Source organism: Peromyscus eremicus, chromosome 6 (genome assembly GCF_949786415.1).
Source record: "Peromyscus eremicus chromosome 6, PerEre_H2_v1, whole genome shotgun sequence".
Classification (NCBI taxonomy): Eukaryota; Metazoa; Chordata; class Mammalia; order Rodentia; family Cricetidae; genus Peromyscus; species Peromyscus eremicus.
Window position 1 is genome coordinate 41824635 of NC_081421.1, and position 26801 is coordinate 41851435.

The window sequence follows — 26801 nt, forward strand, 5'->3', positions numbered from 1 at the left end:
GCCTAGAGCAGGGACTGTGTGTCTCCTCTGTCTGTGTTTCCATCACCTGCACCAGGGCTGGCGCTGTCAGTCAGCACCTCAGGCTGCACTCCTCGGGATGGGGAGGAACGAACATCAGCACTTTTATGTGAATGTATAATACATTCATATAGATATAATTTGTAGGACACCCCCCCCCCCCCCCCGCACACACATAGTCTATCAGTCTTGTTTCTCTAGAGAACCCTCACTTAACACCTAGCATGCACAGAGTTAGGTTAAATTCCCAGGAAAAACGAAAAGGGAGGAAGAAAGGTTATTTCCACTTCAGAACAACAAATATCTTCTTCAACTGATGATAGTTTTGTAGATTTGGATAGCAGGCAGCTGGCGCCAGCCGACAATTAACTTCTAAATTAAAACAGCCTACTTCTTTTAATCAAGTCCATTGTCCCTGGGGAAACTGAGGTTCCTGGCTGCAGTTCCTTCCTCTAGTTGAAAATCACGCCCTCAGGTTCTTCAGTCTTGATTTGCATATTGAAGGCGTCCATCCACTGGCCGTCTCTGCTCTGCAGGACAGTTTACAGCGGCCGGGATGAGGGCAGTGGTCTGGCCCTCAGCTGCCTCTGTCATTCCTTTTCTTTCCCTGCTGGAACTCTGTATGCAGGGCCACCGGATGTCACAGAAATGCAACCTGGTCAGAACGTGTATCATTTCTCTATCTGAAAAGTATCCCTGACTCTGAGCCCAGAGAGGATGTCATAAACATACCCTGGTGCTTGGCCAGCATATTCTAGCCAGTTAGAAAAACAAGACAGACGGCACAGGACTTAACACCCATAATGACAGTGACTGCACTTTGGGGCATGCCACTTGACTCTTCACAGGTGCAGCCTGGTGGTTGGCAGCTAAGGAAAAACAAGTGGCCACAGCATCCTTCCTCTGGCTATGAGATCACTTCACCTGTTTTTATACACAGGTCAGCTGCTTCCTAGGTCTGGAATGGACTCAAAATACGGTGGCAGAGCATACGCCACATGTTGACCAAGGAGACCAGGCTTTAATGAGGATGTGTCTGGTAAAGAAAACAGCTTTGCTCCATTGACCTGAGACTTATTCAAGTTGGCTTCTCAAAAAACAAAAAAAAAAAAGAAAGAAAGAAAGAAAAAAGAAATGGTTCCTGAAGGAGTTCTACTTAGGAAGGAGGTCATGACAACCTAAAAATGTGCTGAGACCCTTTGCATGGACAAGACCCCAATGAAGAAATGAATGGAAGCCAGGGGGTGGTGGCGCATGCCTTTAATCCCAGCACTGGGGAGGCAGAGCCAGTGGATCTCTGTGAGTTTGAGGCCAGCCTGGTCTACAGAGCAAGATCCAGGACAGGCACCAAAACTACACAGAGAAACCCTGTCTTGAAAAAAAGAAAGAAAGAAAGGAAAAAAGAAAAGAAATGAAATGAAGTGAATGGGGGAAAAATCTGTAATTGGAACAACATTCAGCTTTTATCCTCCATGGACAAGAATGACACCCCACTTTGGACTCATATTAGCCCCCTTCACATCTTACTAATGAGAGTTTAAAGATAAAAATTGCTATGAGCATACTGAGTGATTTTTGTAGGTGGGGGGAGGCTGGGACTACCTGCCATTTATAGAAAGCAGTGTATTTCTAGTGTCTCAAGAACAAAAGGTGAAACTCATGAAATATGCCCTTATATTTCTGTTATTCTTATTGTCCCCGGAAAGATGTCTATCATTATAAATATCAATATACAGCAGACATCACATAGAGTGGTAGTTTGTTCAAAGGTGAAGGTAATTGGCTCTGCACTCCATCTTTAATGATGCCTGTAGGTGTCTCTGGTGATTTGTTCTAATTCTCTTCACCTGTAATTTGACTTGTCCCACATATACACATCCATTCAATGTTGCAGAACCTATGACAAAACCCGCCATTTATATGGTTGCTGTCTTCCTAATTTCAGTCTTAGGCCCAAGTTTCAGCTTGTCTACTAACAAATACGATGAAAAAGTATCAGACAACAACCAGGAAAGGCAGAAAGTGCTGATATCTCCTGGTTATGCATTACTTTCTAGACACTGACTTATAGTGTAACTCATTAAACTCACAACAAATTTATGAGGTGAATAATATCACTAATTCCTAACTTGCAGATGAGGAATGTGAGTGAAGAAAAGTTGTATTGACTTACCCAAGGCCACATAGCTGGTAAGTGAGAGAGTTAGGATTGAAACCAAAGCGGGGTGGCATGAAATCCCATGTCACCGTGTGATACTGTGCAGATGGCCCCAATAGTAAGCAAGCTCATTCATGAGACATCTTTGCTGGTGATCATTCTACATTCATCAAAGAGATGAGTAGACCCTCTTGTAGCTGCACTTCCGAGAATTTTCAGCCTGGGGCTCTTGGCCACTCATTTTCATGGTCAATTCAGAATTATTGTTCATTTAGGCCACCATTCAGGGAGGCAGAGTCCTTTGGTATCATAGATGGTCATGTTTCTGTCACATGCTTTCCGGATATTGATCCTCTCTGTCATTTTTCATTAGTTAGATACCAGGGATAAATTGTGTAGGTTCTAAAGTTTTCCACCTCTCCATATTAATATCTCATCCTCCTCTGTTGTTAATTGATTCGTTTATTTATTTAATCACTGTAGTACAAGATATTGAATTTAGGGCTATGTGCATTATGTGCATGCTAAACATTGTGCTATTTGCCCCAACCCTCACCTTATTTTTTAATTGATAATGTTTGCATATATATGTATGATACAATGTGATTTGGTTATTTTCCTCTCTCGTTATAACTATGTCCCCTAGAAGAATTAGAGAATGATGTGATCAAACAAAATTGTCAAGTAAGAATCCAGCATTCAAATTATTAATTAATAGCACTCCTGAGTGCTCATTCATTTTTTTGGCCACAAGTGAATTCAGATGCTCTCCTAATTGGCATTCACTGTCATCTTGACACAGCCTAGAATCTTCTAACAAAAAAAATGCTCCATTGAGTAATTGTCCCTATCAGGTTGGGCTGTCTTGATTATTAACTGATGCAGGAGCGCCCAGCCCACTGTGGGTGGTACCCTACAGAGAGCTGGACTTGGCTATATAAGCAACTAGGTGAGCATGAGCCTGTACACCAGAAAGCCATCCAGAAAGCATCTTAGCAAACAGCACTGTTACTTGATTCCTGCCTATAAGTTTCTGCCTGGAGTTCCTGCCCTGACTTTCCTTAATGCTGACTTGTGACTTGGAAGAGTACTACTTAAACTCTTTACTCCCCAAGCTGCTTTTGGTCAGAGTGCTTTATCACAGCCACAGAAGGAACCACAACAGACAGATAGGAGGTGACTCATATTCTCTGGAATCTCAGCCACTGGAGGAGAAACTGACCCGGCATGGCTAGTAGATGGGAGGTGCAGCCCAAGCAGTGTGGGAGTATAGACTGTGGTGACTCACTTTCCTGAGAAAGCTTACAAGAATTCACATAGGGGACAGTATTTGATCTAGGGTAGGCAAGGTAAGTAGGGGAGGGGGGTAAGACTATCCAGACTGCGGTGTGTGCTGGAGCAAGGTGTGTTCAGGAAAATATTAAAATTCCAAGTAGACAGAAAGTCAGGAGACAAGGGAAAAGTAGGAGGCTGAGGTGGGTTGAGCGAAGACAAATATTTTGATTGTTTCCTGTAATAGTAGATAAGCCCAGAGAAGAGAAGAGGGCCCACAATATCTTTGGGAATAAAGCAGGTAACCCCAAGAGAAATGCATTAGAGTGGGAAGAAGCCCCCTTACTGGCCGTCTCCACATGGGCAGGGCTATTATGCTGCTGTTTTGTGGTCATTGAAACTCAATTGTTACATGCCAGGCATTTACATGAACTGCCCTGCTATGTGCTTGGGGATGGACCCTGATAAGCCATTAAGAAGTTATTTCTGGTGTTAAAGGGTACTGCATTTCAGTCTCCTCACTGAGAAAGGAGAAAAAGGACCTTTATACTTTTTGCAATAGTTAGGGTGAGTCTATTAAATTACTATCTCTTGTGTGTGTATTTATTCAACTGAGCATCCCAAAGGAGGAGAGTAAATCCCCAAGTGATGGAGAACTGATAGGACCTTTACTGGATGGAATAGGGCGGCCCCAGAAGCATGTTTCTCTGCCCTTTGGTCTCTTCCATTTGAACTCTCCATGCAAGCACATGCTTGGAAATGGTCTACCAGTCATTACATGGCATCCCACAATGACCCGATCATAACACAGCAATTTAGCACAGTGCCCTTTTAATTTGAACAGAAAAGATTTCTGAGTTAATTTTACAGGGTAGAGGAAACAGGCTTTGCAGGATTTTGGTTTTGTTGTATGCATACAACTTTCCCATGCTGGTCAATACAGACTGGAAAATTGTGAGTCTGCTACCAAGCTGTTGAAACAGTTTGCCCACCCAGATGGACCCTGATTTAACAGACAATCACATCCAGTCCGGCTCCCAGCAGCCATCTAAAGATCTGATGCCTGGCTTCATGCAGACACAGAAGGTGAGACATGAGCCAATTAATAATGCTTGACTCTACCCCGTGGCAGTCTCAGGCTGATGACTGCATACTTTTAGGATGCTGTTGCTGGAATTCAGACAGTTAACAAGGATCTAACAGGAGGCTCTCTCCGCTCAGCTCCAGTTTTACTTCTCAAAATTTGGAACAAGATCCGGAATTTGGTTTGACATTTCTGTGTTTCTATAATCTTTTGAATCCCCAATATGCCAAACTCCTGAACATAACCGAAGTGTTTACTTGGGTGCCAAGGAGAAAAATTTCAAATTATGTTAATTTTTAAATAAGATAAAATATAGGATAAAGGAGAGGCTCAAAGGGCCAGGGCTTACAGCGGTCATGTGGCTGTCTATAGTGAGCACCCACAATCATCCTATGCCTCATTCATTCCTATATTCCACCAATTTCCCATGTCCTGAGTCCTCCACACAGACAGCAGTAGAGTTTTGTTTAGAGCAAAGTTTTTGCCTCACCGTCTATAATAGACTCTCATAGGTGCCCCGGATGCTGTACTGGATGTCGGCCCTCATGCTGACTCTCCATGTGCCTCAGTGAAACTCCTTGTTCCTTTTGGAAGAGCTTGATAAAAGTGCACAAGCAGATACATCCATCCAGTGGCTTGGCTCTGGCCTTCGACAGTGTTATACTACAAGCTTTTCTATGCGGGGAAGAACAAATTCACTCATATTCAGCACTAACTCGCTGCTTAATCCTAAGACACATGAACTTTAAAGTTTCTCAAAATTCCAACTTTAAAGCTAATGAAGGACTTTTAAATGGTTAGATTTTTAATATTTTTAATCATTTGTTGGTACTTGCAATGAACTACAAGGTTAGCAGACTCAGTTAGAAGATGTCAGATCCTCTGGACCTGGAGTTATATGGATGGTTTGGGAGCTGCCATGTGGGTGCTGGGAATCTAACCTGGGTCATCTGGAAAAACAGCCTGTGTTCTTAGTAACTAAGCCATCTCTCCAGGCTCTTTCTAACTCTTAACTTTATCTTATACAGAGTCAAGGCACTAAATTTAGATGAACTATGGGATTCTTTAAAAATATTGGGCAATTTTATATTATTGAATTGATAGTTGTATGTAAGCCAGCTAAGTGAAAGCCTCAGTTATATATTTACTTTTATTTTTTAACAGATAACTAAGAATTCTGAATACCTATGTAAACATGGTACATCTGTGCTTTCACATGCACAGCCTTCAAAATCTGGACCTCTAGATGCACTCTCCTTGTGTAGTGCTCACAACCCCTGATGTTGTCCCATCACTCTTGCAAGGCTCCTTTGTGCAAACATTTACACTAGAACTTCTAAACATCCACAAAGATTTATTTATCTCTCCCAAATAACATCACCAAGAATGCTCAGAGCACTCTTTGACGTGGTAGCTATGGGCTTTCGGGATGGGCGTCTCCGAGACCTAACTCTGCTCACAATCTCCTGTGCTAAGCACAGCTGCAACAGATAATGTGATGAACCCCTGCTAAGGGCTGTTGGCATTACATAGTGGTCTTGACTATGTCAAAATTTTCTATTCCATTTTAACCCTCCTTCTACCTCAAAGGACACACTAGCAATGAAATTCTCAATTCTGGAACTTTCTACGGACCCTTGCTATGTTGATCCAAAGGCCAGGGTGACTCAAAAGTTTCAAAAAAGAAATGGAAACTCTCAGAAGTCCTGGACAGCTTTGGAGATTAGAGATGTTTCTAAATAATTCAGGGAGATGGGGAGGAAGGAAGGAAGGGAGGGAGGGAGGAAGGAAGGAAAGAAGGAAGGAAGGAAGGAGAGGGAAAGGGAGAGAGAGGGGCCAAACTTACTTCATCCACATGTCCAACAGCACCAAAGATCCTTGCTATTTGTCCAGTGAGGTAGGGGACTCTCTCCCCAATCTCCTTCAGCATTGGTAGAAAGCTGCTCAAAGCCAGTGGTTCACAGCATGCTATTTCTATGAGGATGTTTAGGATGTAGTCATTGTGGGTTGAATCCTTCAAATGCCCGATCAGGAAAGGAACACATTTCTGAACCACCTGCAAGGGGAGAGGAGAGGAAGAAAGGAGAAAGAAAAGACAGTGAGAAACATTAGTCAAATCAGAATCACTTTCAAAAGAAAACTTTGCTGTGACAGTCCCATACACAGCATAGGCTGGACTCATTTGGAAACACTCCTCCTGCCTCAGCCTCCTGAGCGCTGGGATTATAGGCATATGGACAACAACATATTAAATATTACACTAGTGGGCAACACTTCCTGGGATTACTAAACTCGTGGTAAATCTCCAGACTTTGGAATCTAAAATTTATAATAAAACCTTCTGCAACCGAGTCTGCTTTCCTTTTAAGTCATGCTCTGCTATTGAAAAGTGAAGTCCACAAAGTTCTCATGTCGTGGATGCTCAAGCCAAGTCTGGATGTGCCACGGGAATGCTCGCATTCTTCACCAGCCACCAGAGCTGCAGCAGAACAGCCAGTGAGTAAGAGCGCTTGCTGATTGCACTACAGCCTCTGGTTTGGGAGAATTCCATTTAGAAATGCTTCATAATGGAGACAAGAAAGCAGGAAGGCTTCTCACTTGTTCTCAATCTCCACTTCTACCACAGAATGTCATGATAAGGTATAATTATTAAAGCAAAATGATTTCTACCACATTCCCATTGCTGTATAAATACAAGAATTAATATTTAAAAAAGTGACTTTCTGTGAAATAAAATCACTAATACGCACAGATATGGGAAGGGAGCCATACATAGAATTTGAACAGGGACAAACCAAGGGTAGTCTGAAGATAACTAAAATCATCCTAACATATAGATTTAAACTTCATAGTCATTTAAGTGCTTTGGGAGGAAAGAGCATGGCTAGTTCCTGACAAGCCACACATCTGCAGCTCTGTAAATGCTGTCTGTGCATTGAGGAAGGATTGCATGTCAGGAGACACCATGAGAGGTCCCTGGCACACACAGCAAAAATGTCAGCCAACTGCTCTGGGTCAGGCAAACATACCTGACCTAAGGCATTTGGAAATGGAAAATGCTCACACATTTCCTGCCCCTTCCAGAAAACTCCATATCCTAGGCCTTGCCCTTCAGATCCTATTCCTGGAACAAGAAGTTTCTGTGACACATGGTTCTTTACATGCCAACGCTGAGTTTTAATTTAAACCCCAGCCACATAGTCAAAGTCTCACAAGGCTGTGCTGTATCTTTCCATTCTTCCATGGATAAAAGGAAAAAGGAGAAGAAGGAAATGGGGAAAGGTGGAGGAGAAAAAAGAAAGAAGGAAAAAACAAAACAAAACAAAAGCAGGCAGGCACCAGTCAAAGGAATCCCCCAACTCCCTGAGAGGGACAGATGACTCCAGAGAAGGCCCAGAAAGTAGAGCCATCTTGGATACTGTAAACAGCAATGACGACTTTATACATGAAACAAAAGCTGAGTATTTCACTGTGGATTCCTATTATACTAAGTTTATTATGACGGTGATAAAGAAGAAAGATAATTCGAAGTTTGTCCCACACATTGAAAATGATGCCCTGGCAAGATAAATTTTATCTTCCACATGCAGGGCCCATGTCTCCAGTGCCGTCTTGCTGGGTTGACTTCATGTCTAGGAGCAAGCCCTAGCCCAGCTGGGAGCAGAGCAGTCACAGAGACAGCACAGAAGGCAGGCAGAGAGGAAGCTGACATAAATGTCATCCCCCTGTCTCTACCACTGAAAGAAGCCCCCAATGGCCTCTTTGTCCCTCCTGCTTAGTCTCCTCACTGCCTCCAGAGTACCTTGCCCTAAAACTCCAATCTGATGATGCCAAGCTTCCCTTAGGGACTTTCAAAGACTCCCTCACGGCCCAAGGCCAGAAGCCCAAGCTGTGGCCTTGCAGGGTCTTCACTTAGGGGTGTTTCTGCTGCTTCTTCCCCATGGCAGGCCTTGCTGGTGCTGACTGCTTCAGCAGCTTGACAGAGGAAACCCCTGCTTTTACATTTGACTTTCCCTTCTGCCCACGCTATAGACAGAGGACCCAGGGCTAGGGTACCAAGAGAGTCCTGCACATCACACATCCAAATATTCAGCAGCACTTGCAATCCTCCTACCTGATAAATGAGCCTTGTAACAATCTGTGATGCTTCATTTCGACTTGCAATCTTTGGCCTGGGTGGAGGAAGTAAAAGAGACGACCCCACCCCCTCTCCTCTGCCTGTGGCTATCTCAGGCTTATTTAAGCCACTTCTCAGGAATATGAGGTCACTTAACAGCGTAAGGTGGACCCTAAACATTAAAATTTCTCCAGAAAGTATGTTAAGAATAAGAATAGCTTGAAGCCTGTTTCCATGAGGGGATCCCCCTCAGGACAATCTCTCACAGTTCTGACAGCTTACCTCACAGCTAAATCTACTGACATGCACTTTCTGGCTGTTCCACTCTCCCCTCCCCCTATAAATTGTATGACTACAACAGGAAAGATGGGAAAAACTAAGAATTTTCCCCCTTTTGTTCTGGCCCAAACTGCAGATAAACTCATTTCTCTTTACCAGTTCCTGAATCCTGTTATTTTGGTAAGATAAGCAAGCAAAGGACCCCTAAGGGCCATAGTCAGTCATACCCTTGGAGCAGCTTGAACTGTCCTGAGCCTGCCCTGCAGAAACAGCAGAGGCAGGTTCAAGGTATCTAAAAAAATTCCAAGGCCCTAGTGCCCTGGGCTGTGGGTTTAAACTAGAGTGCAGGCAGGCAGGGGCTTTGGAACAGAACTCTCCAAAGCAAACAGCCAGGGCAGAATCTCAGCCTTGGATGCTCTGGTTCTTCCTGGACACCAGGCTCTTCTCCTTGAATCCCTCATAGCAGTTCATAATGTTGGCCTCATCACAAGGTTGAAATTCTGTGGCTACCTCTCCCCGAAGCCAAGGGCACCTGAAGACTAGGGCCATCAGAAAATTATGCCCTGTTTGGTTGGTAGTAAATGACATTTCAAGACCTGTATATGGAAGATAAGGCAAAGTGTGTGTGTGTGTGTGTGTGTGTGTGTGTGTGTGTGTGTGTGTGTACACTACCACTTAAATTCATCCTCTGGCAAAAATTTCTATTTTAGTTAACTTAAGACTTCATTAATTTCTATGAATCTACAAAGCTGATTGCCATTCTTTCTGTTTACTACTACTTATTTCCTCCACACTGATGTTCTGGGAAACAGGTTCTGCTCTGCAGACTGTCTCTGAGTGGTCTGTACATCCCATCGCTCAATCTTCTCATGTTTTGTAAATGACTTTGAGTATTTATGCAAAGTGACCCCTGAGCCTTGTGGGCCTGGCGACTGGCCTGGTGGATGATGTGTTAGGTGTTGTAAGATTTGGCAGGAGAAGAGGAATGTTCTACTCTGTTGTGTGAAACCCAGGAAATGACTCTCCTTTCAGGACCGGACCGCAAAAGCAGTTCCTCTGGGTCTGAACACTGAGGAGGGAGAGTTCCACTTGCCACTCTCTGTCACTCATCTTTGCATGCCTGGGGCCAGAAGCCCATGCCTGGGGCTAATAACATGTATGCATACACATTAATAAATTATGTTCTGTTTGCTAGCTAGACTGCAGGATGTCCCACGGCAGCCAAGAAAACACTGACTTTATTCTTATAAAGGCAACTTGGAAAACTGACCACACAGACTTTTCCTATAAATGGATCCTGAGGTTCCCCTGGGGATGCTGACCATGAGTCACTAGCCAGGAACTGCCTTTCTATCTGGGAAGAATAGTGTCCTGTAAAGAATGATACCCAGTGTCTGTGAAGAAGGATAAAGACGTGCCTGGCCACCCATCTGCTTCTCAGAGCTTACAGATGTGTGGATGCTGAGAATTCATGGACTATCAGCTTTGTGTAGAGAAATTGTCTGTCTCTGTAGGGCCTTGAATGGGAGTCTCCAGAGGGGCTGCTTTTACAGGGAGGGAAGGGCTAACAAGGGGAACAATCCCTGAGCTAGATCATGGTCTGAGGAACACTTTCTCAACGGCCCACTACTGACCAATTCTGACAGTCATGTTCTCACTGGTCACAAAGGGTAGGTGGTGAGAATCACAGCATTCAACAAACAAACAAACAAACAAGACAAACCGAGCCAACAATCAAACAGGAACCTGGGAAACACCACAAGTGACAGCATTGATTAGAGATATCACTAATAACCTCTGTTTTAGTTACTTTTCTCCAACGAGAAAACCGAAAGAAGCAACTTAAGCAGGGAAGGATACGTTTTTAGCTCATGATTTCAAGGATTTCAGAGTATCATGGTGTGGAAAGCATGGTTTGGGACTCTCAGTCCCTGTTGGGGGTTCTCACATCATGGAAGGCCATGAAGCAGATGTAACCCCCAAAGGTCTGTCCTTAGTGAAAATTTAGGCACTAATTTTAACTTCTCCATATGAGAAATATCCATGAAATATATCTACAGTATACCAGGTGCTTAGCCAGCCATGGGATCCTTTGTTGGCTGTGACCAACATTGAGCAGGGTGGTACCAGAGCAAGATAGTTCTCGTATCTCAGGGTGCTTTAGAGGAGAGACGGACCAGGAATTGGGGAAATGGGATTGATTCTGAGAAAGTTTTAGCATTTTAGTGGCTGTCTCAAGGACAGGACCAGAGTTGTGAACTAAGAACCTTCCAGAAGGAAACACAGCATGCTTGTGAATACCCACTGCCCATGAAACAATACCTACCAGCAGACCATGCAGACTAGCTTTTTGAAGTTTTGAGGCCAAGTACCTAACTGGAGTCATAAGTCTTTTCACTTGCTTCTTGCAGCTGTAATGTTCTACAGGACCTCTGTGAATGCCACATGTAGAGCATCCTCACCCTTGGACTGCTTTGCATTAATTAGTGTGAGTGACTTCAGGGTGTTTGCTCTTCCCTCATCCTTTAACTGAGCCTGCACTGGCTTTGTTTGCCTTCACACTCAGTCCTCGCCCTGTGGGAGAGGAGCTGATGATGTAGATCAAGTTAGTCTTTCTAGAACCATTGTCTGAAAATCACACTTGTTTTGTTTTAGTTGCCAGGCCACAGATGAAATGGGCACCTTTTAGTCACTCAGGGTTCCCTATCTTCTAAACACCTCTTTCCCAGCTCCATCCCTGGTAATCATGACAATGGCTTCCCATAGGGAACTCATAGGCCCTTTCCTAAGGTAGCCTGTGAGTATGCTGCCTTATGTGGCAAAAAGAACCAGATGTGATCAACCGTGTAGATGTGATCTTGAGGTGAGGAGATTCCCTTGGATTATATGGGTGGTCTCAATGGAATTATAAGGGTCTGGAGAAGACAGTTGGGGTGGACCAGTGTCTGAGATGTGGAAAGAAAAAGAGAGGCAAGAGTGATGTGGATCATGTGTCTGGAAAGCCAACAGTCCCTGGAAGCCAGAGAAGGCAAGGAAACAGACTCATCCCTAAAGCCCACAGAGGGAATTAGCCCTGCTGACCTATTTCGGACTTTGGCCTGAAAAACTCCAAGCCCATCTGTGTGCTTTCAAGTCACTGAATTTTTGTTGTCTTTCTAAAGCAGTGACAGTAATGAAGAAACCCAGCATCGTGCCCATTCAATGGGCCTGCTAGTAGGTGGCTCGAAGGTGCTTCTCACCCATCTATAACGGATGTTCCCCAGCCTTTCTGTCCTTCAGCCTTTCTGAAAGTGACTCCTGCACTTGTGATCTGAATCACACTGCCGAAGGTACCCTGGCGTCTTGTTTTACGTTGCACTTCCTCTCACATCTTCTGTCTCTCTATTCTTATTGTGTATTCATTTTTCCTGTTCTCTTTGGATTTCCTGAGTTGGCAGTCCATACTCACATGGTCACTTCCTAACCTTTTCTTCTACCTGCATCCCACAATGAGAATCTGCCTCCATTCAGCACAGCCCCACATACATTGATTCTTTGGGGTCATTGGCGAGTCCAGATGGCCAGGCCAGGGTCAATTCCTATCTCAAGTCTCCTTTACTCCTCTAGATCATGATTCTCTTGAGTCATGTTTCCCCCTTTAGAGACTATACTACAACTCTTCCCGGTTGATTAAGGCTTCTTTCTACTTCCTTTGGTGTCTTATTCATTCAATAATCAATTCATTTCTTATTTATTCGATAATCTCTTCCTCTAACCACTTTGGTGTGTGTATATGTGCATGAGCATTCCTGTTTATGTATGCGCACATCCATGTGTGTGTTTGTGTGGAGACCAGAGGTCAACTTCAGGCATTCTTCTTCAGGAGCTATAGGCCCTCTTTGTGGAGACAGGGTCTCTCACAGGGACCTGGGGCTTGACAATTGAGCTAAGATGACTGGCCAGTGAGCCCCAGGGCTTTTTGGTCTCTGCCTTCTCAGTCTGGTATTGCAAGCATATACTACTACGACACCTGGCTTTTTATGTGGACTGAAAACTGGGGACTGAACTCAGGTCCTCATGCATATTCAACAAGCACTTTACCTACTAGCTAGCTCTTCAGTCCCTATTGAAGCCCGACTATCTGCCCAGCATGAAGTTAGGGACTAGTTGTGAATATGTAGACATGTCCTATGGTCTTCAAGGAGTTTATAGTAAATGGAAGAGGCTCACAAGCCATAATAATAGTAATGGATAAGTTATAAAAACAACAATAAGTTATTGATAATAACATACTATCGTTATTATTATTACCCCAAGGACAAAAGTGAAGTTGCACAGAGGAGGCAGAGAGCTCCCAGTCTCCTGCCGAGCCTCTGACTTCATTTTCTGGTTTGTGATCCCTGTAGTAACAGCCCATGGCTTATGCCTGATCTACTGAACGAAGATCTCTGAGGATGCAGCTGAGGTAAGGGCCAGCTTCCTGGTCTCTGTCCTGGGCATCAAGGGAAGGCTATACTTAGTGTTTAGTAACTCCTAACCCTGCTCCTTTTCCTGGAGGCCCATTGTCCCTCTGCTCTCCCTGGCACAGACTGTGCATTTTTAAGGCGCTAGCTGGATGCTACTCCCACAAGAGGACCTCACTGTACCATTTTCGCCCAAGGCTGAATCCACAGCCCTCCGAAATCTACATCAGCTACCTCTTCCTCACATTATCCGATTTCTATTGAGAAATGGAAAGAGAGAGTGAGATATTATTTCATTCTCATTATTTGGTCTTTTAGATCAAGCCTCATCTAAGTTTTTTGTTCTTGTTGTTTATTTGTTTATTATCGCATTACCTATAAATTCCTTTCACCATTGAAACCACTGTGGTTTGCTAATTCCAAGCATCCAAACTGTCAGTATGCTACTTGGATATAAAGAATGACAACTGACTTGCTATCTAGAAAGTGACCTTTTGCTCCCACTCTGGGCACATTTACTCACAAATCAACTCATGTGTAATTCTTTCTCTTGGCCCTGCTTGTGAGAATGCAGATTCTTAGAACCATGTTTGCACATCAATTACATTGAAGTTACCCTGCAATGGCTGCAGATTCACGCTTGCTGCTTTTTATCAGTGTAACTGTGATGGTTAATTTTGTGTCCATTTGATTGGATCACAGGGTGCCCAGATGCTTGTTAAACGTTTCAGGGTGTCTGTGAAAATATTTTTGGGTGAGAATAACATTTGAATGGGAAGACTGAGTAGAGGAGATTTCCCCTTCATTATGGACAGGCATCAGTCAATCTGTTGGGGACTTAAACAAAGGGAAAAGGGAAGGAAGAAAAAACTCACACTCTATGTGATGTCTTGTGCTAGACCATCTGCCCTCTAGTTTCCGGCATTTTTAAAGTATAATGTAGAACTGTGCCCCTGGATTTTCTGAGTCTCAACCTTCAGATGACAACCTTCACAGTGATATGAACCAACTCTCTCTCTCTCTCTCTCTCTCACACACACACACACACACACACACACACACACACACACACACACACATATATATTCACACACACTCCTCTTGTACAAATGTATTATAAACAGGTAGATGCTTTTGCTTATATATGTATGCACAGGGAAATCCTAAGCACATTAATCCTGCTCAGATGATCCAGAACTATATCTGGCTGTGTGGGCTGTCACCGTGAGTGCGTATCGTATACAGCGGAGATCAAGCAGACGCAGTACACTTTTTTACCTCCACATCTTTCCTCTTTGCTGCCACATGCAAAAGCCGTAGTAGATGGTACTGCTCTGTCTGCTCCAATTGAGACATCAAGGCCAGGAGTTCTGCCAGGTGTCTGTTGATTGGTTGTGGCTGCTTTTCATACACAGCAGGTAACACCCTCAACAGCATGGCATTTCCTATTGGGAGAACAATAAAAGAATCAGCGACTTTATCAACCTCAAAGCAATAGAAATAACATCATTGTCAATGTAATAATCTTTGCACTTCAGCAGTACAGTCAACAGCCAAATGTTCTGTTAAAATTAACAGACTAGCTCATTCTGAAAAAAAAAAATTAGTCACTGACGCACGAGTCCAAGTGATTTCACAAGGGGGGTATTTTATGATATAACCAGCATTATTATCTAAGGAAATTTTTTCCTGAGTAATGCTCCATGGGAGTTAGAGGCACACTTAACAGTAACCAGACCACACCCTAAGGAGACAATTCCGATAAAGAATTCCTGGTGAGAAGCAACACTTGGATGCTATTGAAGTGAAAAGTGAGCAGTGTTACAAGCGTGAACCTAAACGGAAACTGAACCAAAAAAATGTGCATAGGAATGTGCTCACATTCCTGAGGGGTGGGGGGCGTGCTTGAAACAATGGACATATGGAAGCTATGCCTTATTTTTATGAATAGTTTAAAAGGTAGCAATGCAAATTTAAATCCTTGATTTCTGCCCTATTTCAAGGGGGATTTACACTCAGCTTGTTTGTCGCATGTGATTTTCCTTAGAGAGGTGTGTGACAACTGCATTTAAAATGGTAAAACCTGAGGAAAAAAATCTTCCATAAACTGTAGGGATTTAAATTTACCAACACGTGGGGAACAGCTGCTTACCGCTTTATGTTATGGATCTCCCCCGCAAAATGCTGTCAAGTGCTTACTTAAGTGTCTCAGAGGATTTGGCTTCTAGAAGAATACTTTCTTGATTCTGTTTACACATTTTGTTGTGGCAGCGGTATTGGGGTTGAACCTTACACATGCCAGGGAAGCACTCTTCAAACGGCCACATTTACCCCAACCCAGTTCGTGGTTTATTTCTACTTTAAAGTTAGCTTTATTCACAGAAAAAACATACACAGAAAGAATCAAACAAGCAGAAACTACACATATGTAAACCTTCAGTACGTGGTGGGGAGATGTTAACACACAAAAGACATTTAATTATGAACATTAAGGAAAGAAAGCTTGGATTTCTAGAATACCAGTATTTATATTCAGTTAAAACGGACAAACAACGTATTTGGGTAAAAAAAAAATGAGGATTGCTTTTTCATAGAATTAGTTTCAAACGTGTCTTATCAATTCGTCTACAGAATAAAAGATTTTGGAAATACCTGTAATTTTTTAAAGAATTTGAAAGAGCCATACTGAGGCAGGAAGATGACCACAAGTTTGAGCCCATTCTGGCCTATATAATGAGTTCAAGACAAGCCTGCGCTACACAGTAGGACCTTGTCTCAAACTGAAACTAAAAACTAAAACATAAAAGTTTTTCCTGGGATAGAGAGATGGATCAGCATTTAAGAGCACTGGCTGCTCTTCCAGAGGACTGGGGTTTGATCCCAGCACCCATAATAGCTGACAACCATCCATAACTCCAGTTACAGAGGACCCACGCCCTCTTCTGGCTTCCATAGGCATCTGGCTTGTGCTTGCAGACAAGACACCTGTATCCAGCACTTCCACATTGAGTTTTGAGACAGGGTCTCTCACTGGCCTGAACTTGCCCAGTATGCTTAGCTGACTGGCCAGGGAGCCCCAGGGGCCCTCTCCCCAGCCCTGCTGTTAGGACCCTGAATCACTACACCTTTTCAGTGTGGATTCTGGAAATCAAACTTGGGTCCACATCCTTAAGAGAGAAGCACTTTACTAACTGAGCTGCTTTCCACACTGTCCTTTAAACAATATCTTACTGTCTCACATTGCCATTTCTTTCTTTCTTTTTTTTTCTTTTTTCTTTTTTTTTTTTTTTTTTTAAGGCTTTAAAAATGGTTTCAAACATACTCGTTTTTAGCTGTTATTTTAAATAAGTGAAGTTCTTGAGCAGGGGGCTTAATGCCTTTTGACTTTCTGTTGATTCTTATTTATGATGTACTATTCCTTCAGATGTCTAGATATGTTTAACTGTGAATTCATTTTTACTGTGGTGGTTGGTATGCATGTGCATTGCAGATGCATGAGGGCAAGCCCCTACTTTCAAACTTAGGGGTCTTGTGGTACTCAGTCAGGGAAAGCCACGCATGATTCCTCGTGCAGGGGAAGGAGGGGGGTTTACCTATGGAAATCCAAAAGGCAGCCTTCTGAGAGGCCTAACTTGAGGGTCATTTCACCCTCATGGTTGGATGGCTGTGACTGATAACCATTCCCCTCCATCTCCTCTGGGGACTCAGGACTGGTATCAGCTCAGCAGCTGACCCTGTGGGCTTTGTTCCTTCTAGATCTTTGGCCACTGTCTATTGTTGCTTTATTTAGAGTTCATCTGAATATTTTAAGTTTTTTATCACTATTCTTATGACATCAATACCTGTCTAGGTATGGGATTTTCAGCTCTCTCTCTCTCTCTCTCTCTCTCTCTCTCTCTCTCTCTCTCTCTCTCTCTCTCTCTCACACACACACACACACACACACACACACACACACACACACACACCAGGACTCACTAATTTAATTTAAAGCAAGATCTTTGCCTCTGAGCTGTACAGGACACTCCCACCCAATGCTAGATTATATATATATCAGAGAATACCCAAGCTCCTGAAGCCAGCACCTACCTCCCTGCTCCCAGTTCCCCGTTTTAGTAGAGGTTTACTTAGTTGTACTGTATTTGTTAGTTGCAACTCCAGAGGAGTAAAGACAAAGAAGCCAGGATGGATTTGACTTCCGGAGTCAGAAGTTCTTAACGTGTCGTGTTATCTTGAACTCACAGAATAATTTTCTATAGCTTAGACTTGAGAAAGTGTCCAAAAGGAAAGTGAAAAAAGTTTTCTAGAACTTAAGGGGTTGTGGAATAATGAAAGCTCACACAAAGTCCCAAAATGATCATTTGCGCCCCCCCCAACCTCTGTGCTCCCCACCCCCAGGAGTGCTACCAACTCAGGTTACAGCAGCTAATCTTCATGGGGACCAGCAAAGTCCTGCTTCCCTCCTCTTTCCCCCCTGACCCTCCTCTAATTAATCTGCCCGCAGTGTGGACCTTTGTGGTTTAACGTTGTGCAACCTCTTCGGCTCCCCTGCCTTCCCACCCAACCCCCTCCCCCAAATCCAGGGGAACTCCCTCGCGCTGTGCCACCGGCATTACTCATTCATCCCAGTTCAGGCTTTGGAGCCTTTATTAAGGGCTTCGCTCCTGCCTCACTCTATCTCTCCCGGGCTCAAACTCGGTTCACTGGAGAGTCTGGCTTTCTCCCCTCCGGCAGCTGCGGAGCATACTTGGGAGACTCTCTCCAGCAATGCATCTTCCTGCGGTTCTGCTTTGTGCTTTCTGGTCTGCAGTGTTGGCTGAGACCTCGGATGACTATGAGCTCATGTATGTGCATTTGGACAACGAAATAGACAACGGACTTCATCCCACCGAGGACCGTAAGTTCATTTTAAGTTTCTCAGCTCATCCCAACTACATGACCCACTTTTTTTTTGGGGGGGGGGGCGATGCAAATAACATACATATAATTAGTAGCCAATGAAGCAAGCTAAAATCGTACTTGGTTTTATAAAAGTGCGGACTACCTGAGGAAAGCCAGAGATTTTAAATTATTTTTGCAGCGTATATAAAATCTCTGCTCTTTAACTGTTTTTTTAGCTACATAAATGGCAATTCCCCAGAGTTAGCTTAAACTTATCCGGTAAAGAATAGTTACTGTGTCATTTTTGAGAAATTTACACACACGCTGTTTTCAGGGTGATCCTTACAAGGAGGAGGGTTGCTGGGGACAGGCTGAAACGTGGGGTCACTGAAGGTGCAACCCACCGGCCGGGGCAGGCTGGTAACAACACTGTGTGTGTCCCGCGCTCTAGCCACGCCGTGCGACTGCCGCGGAGAGCACTCGGAGTGGGACAAGCTGTTCATCATGCTGGAGAACTCGCAGATGCGGGAGGGCATGCTGCTGCAGGCCACTGACGACGTCCTCCGCGGCGAGCTGCAGCGGCTGCGGGTCGAGCTGGGCCGGCTGGCGGGCGGCATGGCGAGGCCATGTGCTGCCGGGGGCCCTGCGGACGCCAGGCTGGCGCGGGCCCTGGAGCCGCTGCTGCAGGAGAGCCGCGATGCGAGCCGCAGGCTGGCGCGCCTGGAGGAGGACGCGGAGACGCGGCGGTCCGAGGCGACCGTGCCTGGCCTGGGCGCAGTGCTGGAGGAACTGCAGCGGACGCGGGCCGCCCTGAGCGTGGTGCAGAGCTGGGCCGCCCGCCGCTGGCTGCCAGCAGGTAAGCACCGGGCGCAGTGCCCACCGTCCGCTTCGTCCCTAGAGCCCGCCGCACTAAATCACACCAGGCGCGCTTTAGTGAGGACCCTCACCTTCAGAGGCCCGGAATTTTTCATATGCACGATCACAGAGCTCAGACACACAAAGCAGACACACTGCTTTTAAAAAGTATTTCCCAGCCCGAGGAAGCAAAAGAAAGTGGGGATTTAACCATCAATCTGGGAGTAGACGTCAGAGGTCCCTGATACAGGATCCGACTAGATATTACAGGAGTTCCATTGGCAGGTGTTTAACTGTGACCCTCCTTGCTGCCCTGAGTCCCTCCGTTAGGGATTTCCACGTCTGCTAATTTTATCCGGTCGCTCTCTGTAGGCGAGCTCTGGTTTCCCACACTATTTCAAGGCCAGGGCTTACTTCAGCGACTTTCCCAGCCTCTCCGCCGACTCCTCCCCCTCTGCTTCTGAGCTGACTAGAGCCTAATTGGATCTCCTGCAGAGTCAGCAGAATTCCGCCAGGGTTTCCTCAGCCCAGTTAGGTGGACAGTGAAGAAGGTCAATGGGTGTGGGCTTTAGAGTAAGTCCTGTAAAGTCAGGAACAGGAGTCAGGGGGTGTAGATGACCACTCCATCAGACGCCAGGGCCACACAAGAACAAGACCGTACAGACTGTGCAACTTGTCAAAGGCCACACTCCATAAAATTCCCAACTGATGAGGGCCCCCAACGGTACACTTTTAAAGTTAAAGAAACAGAACATCAGAGCCCAGGAACACGCTTCTTAAGTCAAATTTCTGAGGAGGCAGTGATATATTGATGTAAATTATTCTAGAAAATTAGTGTCCTCCGTCGAAAAATATCCCTTGTGCTTCTCATGAGTCTCAGAAACAATGCCAAACAATGCCACCCTACCCTGTATTTCCAAGGAAACGAAGCTTCTTGAATGAGGTAGGAGGGAGGATACAACAGAGCATGCTCCATTCCTTTACAGAAGCCATGCTACAAATCAGTCCTTCCTAAATAGTTGAGGACTGTTTGTCAGTATGGAGGCTACACGGCCTTAAACCTAAATAGGACTTCAGAGAAAAAGCATTAAGTTAAATCGAAAGCAAAAACCTCAATCTGGTAATTCTTTGACAATTTTAAACGCATGGATATTTTGTTTTGCAAACTGGGTAAAGTCATGTCCATATAATGTACTCCCCTTACCCCGCCCCAGAAAGAATTACTCTAATTTATATCCTCACCTATGCTAGGAGACAGATGTATACATTTCCCAGTTCTAAACTGTTGGTGCTTAACACACCCAGTAACACTTCACACACAGACTTTGACTTGCCCTCTCTTTCTGTCCTAACTTGGCTCCCAGAGGGTTCCTAATCATGCTGTTGTGGTCTGCCTCCTAAGAACCTGGTTTTCATTTTGCTTGGTCTTTGATAATATAATTACAAAGACTTATTAGTTAAAAGCCATTTCATAAGAGAGTTTCTGACATTTCAAAGAGGTCCCAAAAGACTCAATCACTGTTCTGTAAAAGAATCCCACAAAATCTGCCTACATACTACTTTACAGCATGAACTCAAGTAGCTGCCAGAGCCTACAGGGATGATGGGTGTCCCAGACATAGTCATGGAGAGCCTTGGAATGCAATCCTCACTTCCTGGCCTTATTTAAACAGGAAGGCCGATAATTAGATTGTAGTGGATGCCCTCTCGAACAGCATTTTATTTAAACTTACAGAGGCCAAGAAATTTCAAATGCACACACGGCAATCTTTTGTTTCCACGGTCATTATTTGATTTACTTATTGTAGCTAGAGAAATAATCCCACTTGAAAATGCCTCATTTAAAAAATTTTTCATGGATGATTAGAATTTTCAACTGATGCTATTATTTGGAGGCATTGCTATCATGGTTGCTTGTCTGTAATTTTTCTATATTTCAATATTTTCTTTGACTATTACTAAAAGATATGGTCCGTGTTTGTTTGATCCTTTCTGAACAGAGCCTAGCTCAGAGCCACTTGCAGGAATTTACTACACTTTACAGGACATTTGACACTCACAAGTTCTGTTGACTCACCAGTCAGTCTTTAAGTGCCTGGGGGACTGACTGGCCATCTCACAGCATCTCCTTGGGGTTCTTATGAAGTCAAAATCCAGCCTTCTTCAGTGTTTTCAGATACAACATGAAGTAGAGCCCATGTGGTCGAGGCTTTAGCATTTACCAAGTCTTCACTTTGGCATCTTAGCTGCTGACGCAGCCTGAGATCAGCAGGGGTGGGAGTACATGTGTCCTCATCCCTATGTTCAAATGTCTCTGTCTTCTCAATGTTCCCAACAGAAACACAGTCTCTAACAAAATCCTTTGGGAGAATCCCTCCTTTTAAAGGGTTTTCTATAACGGTGTAACTAAGTTTTAAAACATATCCTTGGCCTGCCCAGATGTGAGTGCTGTATCCTTGTAACCTACAGACTTGAAGAAGAGAGTCCCCTGCTCCCCCCTCCACACTTTATACATAGACAACCACTAAAGACTTGTGAGATTATAGGCTTCATCAAAAACTGCATAATACTCACCAGCAGTAAATTACTCTGAATCCAGGGCGTCTATTAACAGATAATATAATGTGTTGGCCTCTACAAAAGATCCCCCAAACTAAAACCCGAGTTTAAAATTTTATCAACTGTAGAAACATAGGTAAGTTATTTTTGCCTCAGTTTTCTCCCATATAAAGTGGGAATAGGGAGACTTTAAGAGCGGGTAGGAGGATGTGTTAAGATGGTGAGCAGATTGGTTAGAACACCATCTGAGACATAATGAGTGCCTGATAAACATTAGTCATCACTGTATACTTGGCTTCCGGTCAAAGGGCAGTTTGCAAGCTGGCCTTGGTGGTGTGCACCAATAAGTTCAGTCCCTTAGAGGTGGAGGCAGGAGAATCAAAAGATCAAAGTTATTGCTAGCTTTATGCCCAACCTGAGGTCAGCTTAGGCTACACAAAGCTTATTTCAAAAAGCCAATAATAATAGTAGTAAAAGAACAGAGTAATTTTCTATAAACTCTGCAAAGTTACCAATATCTGAGATCACATGGTACATGAAAATGTATTCCCCACTGACGTCCCTGTTCTAAAAGACATGCTGATAATGACTACCTAGAACTAGCTAGGTCCATTGAGTTTCATAGGTCTATTGTCTTAGGATCGTGGCAGAGGTAAGAAGGAAATGGATGGATTTTAAATCCTTGGAGATAATAGAATCCTCTGAAGTTAACTCATTGTGAATCAACCTATTAATTTTAAAAAAAGGTAAAACTGAAAAGTGGATTGAAAGGGAGACGGTTATTCAACATAGTTTTTGGTCTCTGTGGGTTGAGTTGAGCTTTCCTTCTGCTTGCACACTCCTTTATTAGGTTGCTTCAGTGAGTAAGCCAACTGACTCTTCCTCACCTTTATTCTCCTTGCTCTGCAGAGATCAAACTGGAGGCCCCGTGAGTCATAACACATTACCATACACAGTTATCTAGTAGAGTTAATATGCGTATGTTTACATAGCTGACTACCAAAATAACTGAATGCATCTGAAGTTTTTCCTCTTATTCTTTTTTTACTACTCCAGGCTGCGAAACAGCGATTTTATTCCCGATGCGGTCTAAGAAGATTTTTGGAAGTGTGCATCCTGTGAAACCAATGAAGCTTGAATCTTTCACTACTTGCATCTGGGTTAAAGCCACAGACGTATTAAACAAAACCATCCTATTTTCTTATGGCACAAAGTGGAACCCCTATGAGATCCAGCTGTACCTCAGCTCCCAGTCCCTAGTGTTTGTGGTAGGTGGAAAGGAGAATAAGCTGGTTGCAGACACCGTGGTTTCCCTGGGAAGGTGGACCCACCTCTGTGGTACCTGGAGTTCAGAGCAGGGGAGCATGTCCTTATGGGTAAATGGGGAGCTGGTGGCTACCACTGTGGAGATGGCCACAAGTCACTCTGTTCCTGAGGGTGGACTCCTACAGATTGGCCAAGAAAAGAATGGTTGCTGTGTAGGTGGGGGATTTGATGAAAACTTAGCATTTTCTGGAAGAATCACAGGCTTCAATATCTGGGATCGTGTTCTCAGCGAGGAGGAGATAAAGGAGAGTGGAGGAGTTGAGTCTTGCCACATCAGGGGAAATGTCGTCGGGTGGGGCGTTACAGAAATTCAGCCACATGGAGGAGCTCAGTATGTTTCTTAAGTGTTGTGAAACTCTACTTGAAGCCAAAGGAGACTCACGCTTTAAGTATATGCCAGTTGAGAAAGTCTAAAAACTTCGGTGCATAATAAGACCACTTGAGACTAATGAAGGAGAGGCTTGAGATCGTCTTTATTTATCTTGGCAAAATACTGAATAAACAGTTGAAGGGAAGGCATAGGAGAAGGCTTGGGATGTTGTTGCTAAGCCTTATGCCTGTGGTGCTTTCAGATTAATGTCTGCCTGTGTCAGATGAACCCTCAGATAACTAAGCAGGCCTGGACTCTGAACAGAAGGACAATTGTGCTACTTTTCTTTGGTTAATTTTGTTTTGGCCAGAGACATTTTTATACTGGAAGAATAACAAAACAAGCTCTGTTGCCCATTGTTCATTCTTCACGGTGTACCTTGTGACAAAAGGGATAATGAGAAAAACATATTTATACCACAAAGTGACTTCTTAACAAACAAAAATGTAGCTTACGTGTTATAATCCAGTGTTCCACTTGGGAGAGATAGTTGTGTAACTTATATTGTGAAATGGGTTTGTATTAATTTTATTTTTGTAAAATGCTACTGTAAATAAAATGTTTTATAAAGCTAGCCTGTGTCCTCTAATTCAAGTTTAAGAGCTGTTTTGAAGCAAATCTACATTTAAGCAAGTTGTTCGCAGAGACTGCTATGAAAAGAGCAGTAGTTAATATTGTTAGAAGCAAACCCTACTGCTGCTATAAGCCTTGGTGCCTTACAGATTGTAAGAAATGCTAAATGCATTCATCTCTTTGGGTTTTTGTTTTTTCAACTACGGAACTGAGGAAGAAATGATTTGCTGAATCTATGAGCTTGCAAAATTTTCTACCCTGTTGTAATACAAACATGTATTATCTGACTTCTCCAGGTAGACATGACACATATAAGCGATGGCTAGGTGCATGTATCAGCTCTTGACATTGCTACATAAAGCTGTCATCTACAAAACTCATATTGAAGAGATGAACAATTAAGTTATCAGAAAAAATGCAAAAATGAAATGTTTTAAGTAAGTTGGGATTTTGTGCATCCATAGATCTTCTGGGGTATACGGCCTATCGGCCACCTGTTGGACACACATGATAGGACTATCAGAGGAGAGAACCATGAATCTGGAAAAGAAGCAAGGCCTACTCATTTTCGTCCTTGCAAGGGAAAAGCCAGTGAACCTTCACATTCAGGAGTCCTGGTAAGAGCCTCACCAGGTTATCTCCTCCTGAGGATTCTATGCAAGGATTTCTAGAACCTTCTAAAGCTGCTACAGAAATACCATGGAATCACAGTAAGCATGGATCCTAAAGATACAGTGAAAAACATTCCTGCTCATGAGGTGTGGCAAGTAGGGCCAGGCACAAATCTGTAGCTATCTAGCTGAGCTTCCTTAGACATTTGCCTTGATCTTCTCAGGAAAAGAAAGGAACATGGACCCAGTTTTTTCAGAATCAAAGTTCCATGAATCTAATATGTTCAGAGGATGCTCATGGAATCATGCTTCATTCCAGTCTTGAAATCTGTAAAGTTAGGCCTATGAGCCTGTAACAAAATTACTTGTAGTTATGAGCTGATACATAAGCCAGTCTTCTACCCTTGAGAATTATACAACTCAATATTTCTGATACATTGGCCCCATGCTAAGTCTCTATCTAGCTATTGTCTATATGAGTGAATTCTCATCTGGAAGAAATACCAAACCCAACCTAAGAGGGTTAGGCATGTGCCTGCACAAATTAAATCTGAAGATATGGGCCAAGATAAGTACCAACTCATATGCTAGCAATATTAACTGTATGTTATTAGTCAATATTGATCATTCTAGTATGCCTTTATGTATGATTAACACAGTGACATTTTGTGTACATTCGCAAAGCACAGTTGATGTTTTCCTTGTCTATTATAGTAAAAATTGGCCTTTAAGTATTAATAATCTTATATCTAGAACATTTGATTAGTAAGGAAGTATCATAGGATGTCAATGCTGACCAAACTAGCTGTGATCAAGGGCAGTGAAGGAACAAACAGAAGAGAACAAAAACATTGGGTTATAAATGTTGACATTTCATCTGCCACACCAGCAGGTCTGGATAGATAGGATTCCAAGGACTTTTGATTGTTCCCTTATCTCATTTTTACCTCTTTTCTGAAGTAACAGAATTCACATGTTAGCATTATGCATAGCAATTAAGACATCAATGTTTCTCAGTATTTCCCATGTTCTGGTCAGTGATGAACTATTGATAGAACTAAGTGTCTATCTTTTAAAATCCATTATTAGTTATTACAATCTAATCCAGATCCAGTAATTAGAGAAAAAAAAACTTAAAAAGACAATGCACTTTATTTTCTTCAAAACACTCAGTGTGCAGATGATTTTTTTTTTTAACAAATTCTCAGGAAGCTAACTAAAAAACTAATTGTACTTAAGGAGTTTTGGAATGCCAGGGTATCACCAAGAAGAAAAAATAAGCAACTTGTGGAACTGAGACAAAATATCCCTGAAGAAATACCAACTTGCTGGCTTGGTTTAGCACTGTGGTACATGGTTTTATTCACCATGTTGTTATTGAGAGTGTTGTCACATGATGGCATAGCCGAATAATTGTACAAGATGACTTGGGTCATTAGGATAAAAACGTATGTGTCACTAATACATAATACCATCTATAAAGTTAGTATTATTACTGATATAAAGTAGGGTGACTACGTTTCCTGGGCCTGTTCTAGCTTTATCAAAGTTGCCATGTCCTGGGGCAAACTGGGACAGTTGGTCACCCTAGTGTGTATTTATGTATGATTAGTAGGGCGACATTTTGTGTACATGAACGAAGCACAGTTCATGTTTTCCTTGCCTATGACGGTAACAACTGGCCTTTAAGCATTAATTACATTATATTTAGAACATTTGATTTTTAAGTATATATCATAGAATGTCAGAGCTTGGGTTTAGATTTTGGCACTTAATTGACTTCACATTAATGGGAACTAGACTGACAAATAATAAGATCCCATGATTGATTTTTATTTCATTTCTTCTCTATTCATATATTAGGAAGCTCTTTATTTGAAAAAATACCAGGACCAAGTATCTCCAGAATTGTCTTTTAGCTAGTTAAGAAGCAACATTCCTAAGTGTAAAAGCCTTAGTTAAAGCAACTGTGCATATTGATTTACATTATGTTTGGGTTCTATGAATATGAAGGTATCAGATTATTGATCCTTGCAACTTGGTCAACCTGAAGTGCAGAAGAAAGTTTGCAAGGGCTTCAGGTCAGAAACCCAGTGTTTAAATCCTGGCACCACCAAGTACCAGCTTCCTAATTAGCCGACACACTCAACTAATCTTCACACATCTTAAATTACATAACAAAACAAAATCCCTAAGCATCTATCATATTTAAAAGTGTTTTCTGGCTCATCAAATCACTTTTGAAATAAGATCTGC

General features: G+C 43.1%; 2 protein-coding genes across 3 annotated transcripts in view; one reads left to right on the top strand and one right to left on the bottom strand.

The window, feature by feature from the left end:
* Positions 1–26801, bottom strand: part of Veph1 (ventricular zone expressed PH domain containing 1) — a 198172-nt gene that overhangs the window by 141764 nt on the left and 29607 nt on the right. For both annotated transcript variants that reach the window (XM_059264718.1, XM_059264717.1), the window contains exons 4-5: positions 14649–14815; positions 6379–6588 (exon numbers count right to left, since the gene is read on the bottom strand). In XM_059264718.1, the coding sequence (XP_059120701.1) occupies positions 6379–6588; positions 14649–14815 (377 nt within the window). The remainder of the gene's footprint in view (positions 1–6378; positions 6589–14648; positions 14816–26801) is intronic.
* Positions 18021–23867, top strand: Ptx3 (pentraxin 3). The gene is made up of 3 exons (XM_059264719.1): positions 18021–18267; positions 18703–19107; positions 22722–23867. Exons 1-3 carry the CDS (start codon positions 18138–18140, stop codon positions 23333–23335), a joined length of 1149 nt encoding a protein of 382 aa, XP_059120702.1. The 5' UTR covers positions 18021–18137; the 3' UTR covers positions 23336–23867.

Coding starts and splice junctions, on each gene's coding strand:
- Ptx3 (XM_059264719.1), top strand. CDS start 18,138: ATGCATCTTCCTGCGGTTCTGCTTTGTGCTTTCTGGTCTGCAGTGTTG. Junction 18,268..18,702: donor ACTTCATCCCACCGAGGACC/GTAAGTTCATTT, acceptor CCCGCGCTCTAG/CCACGCCGTGCGACTGCCGC. Junction 19,108..22,721: donor CCGCCGCTGGCTGCCAGCAG/GTAAGCACCGGG, acceptor TTACTACTCCAG/GCTGCGAAACAGCGATTTTA.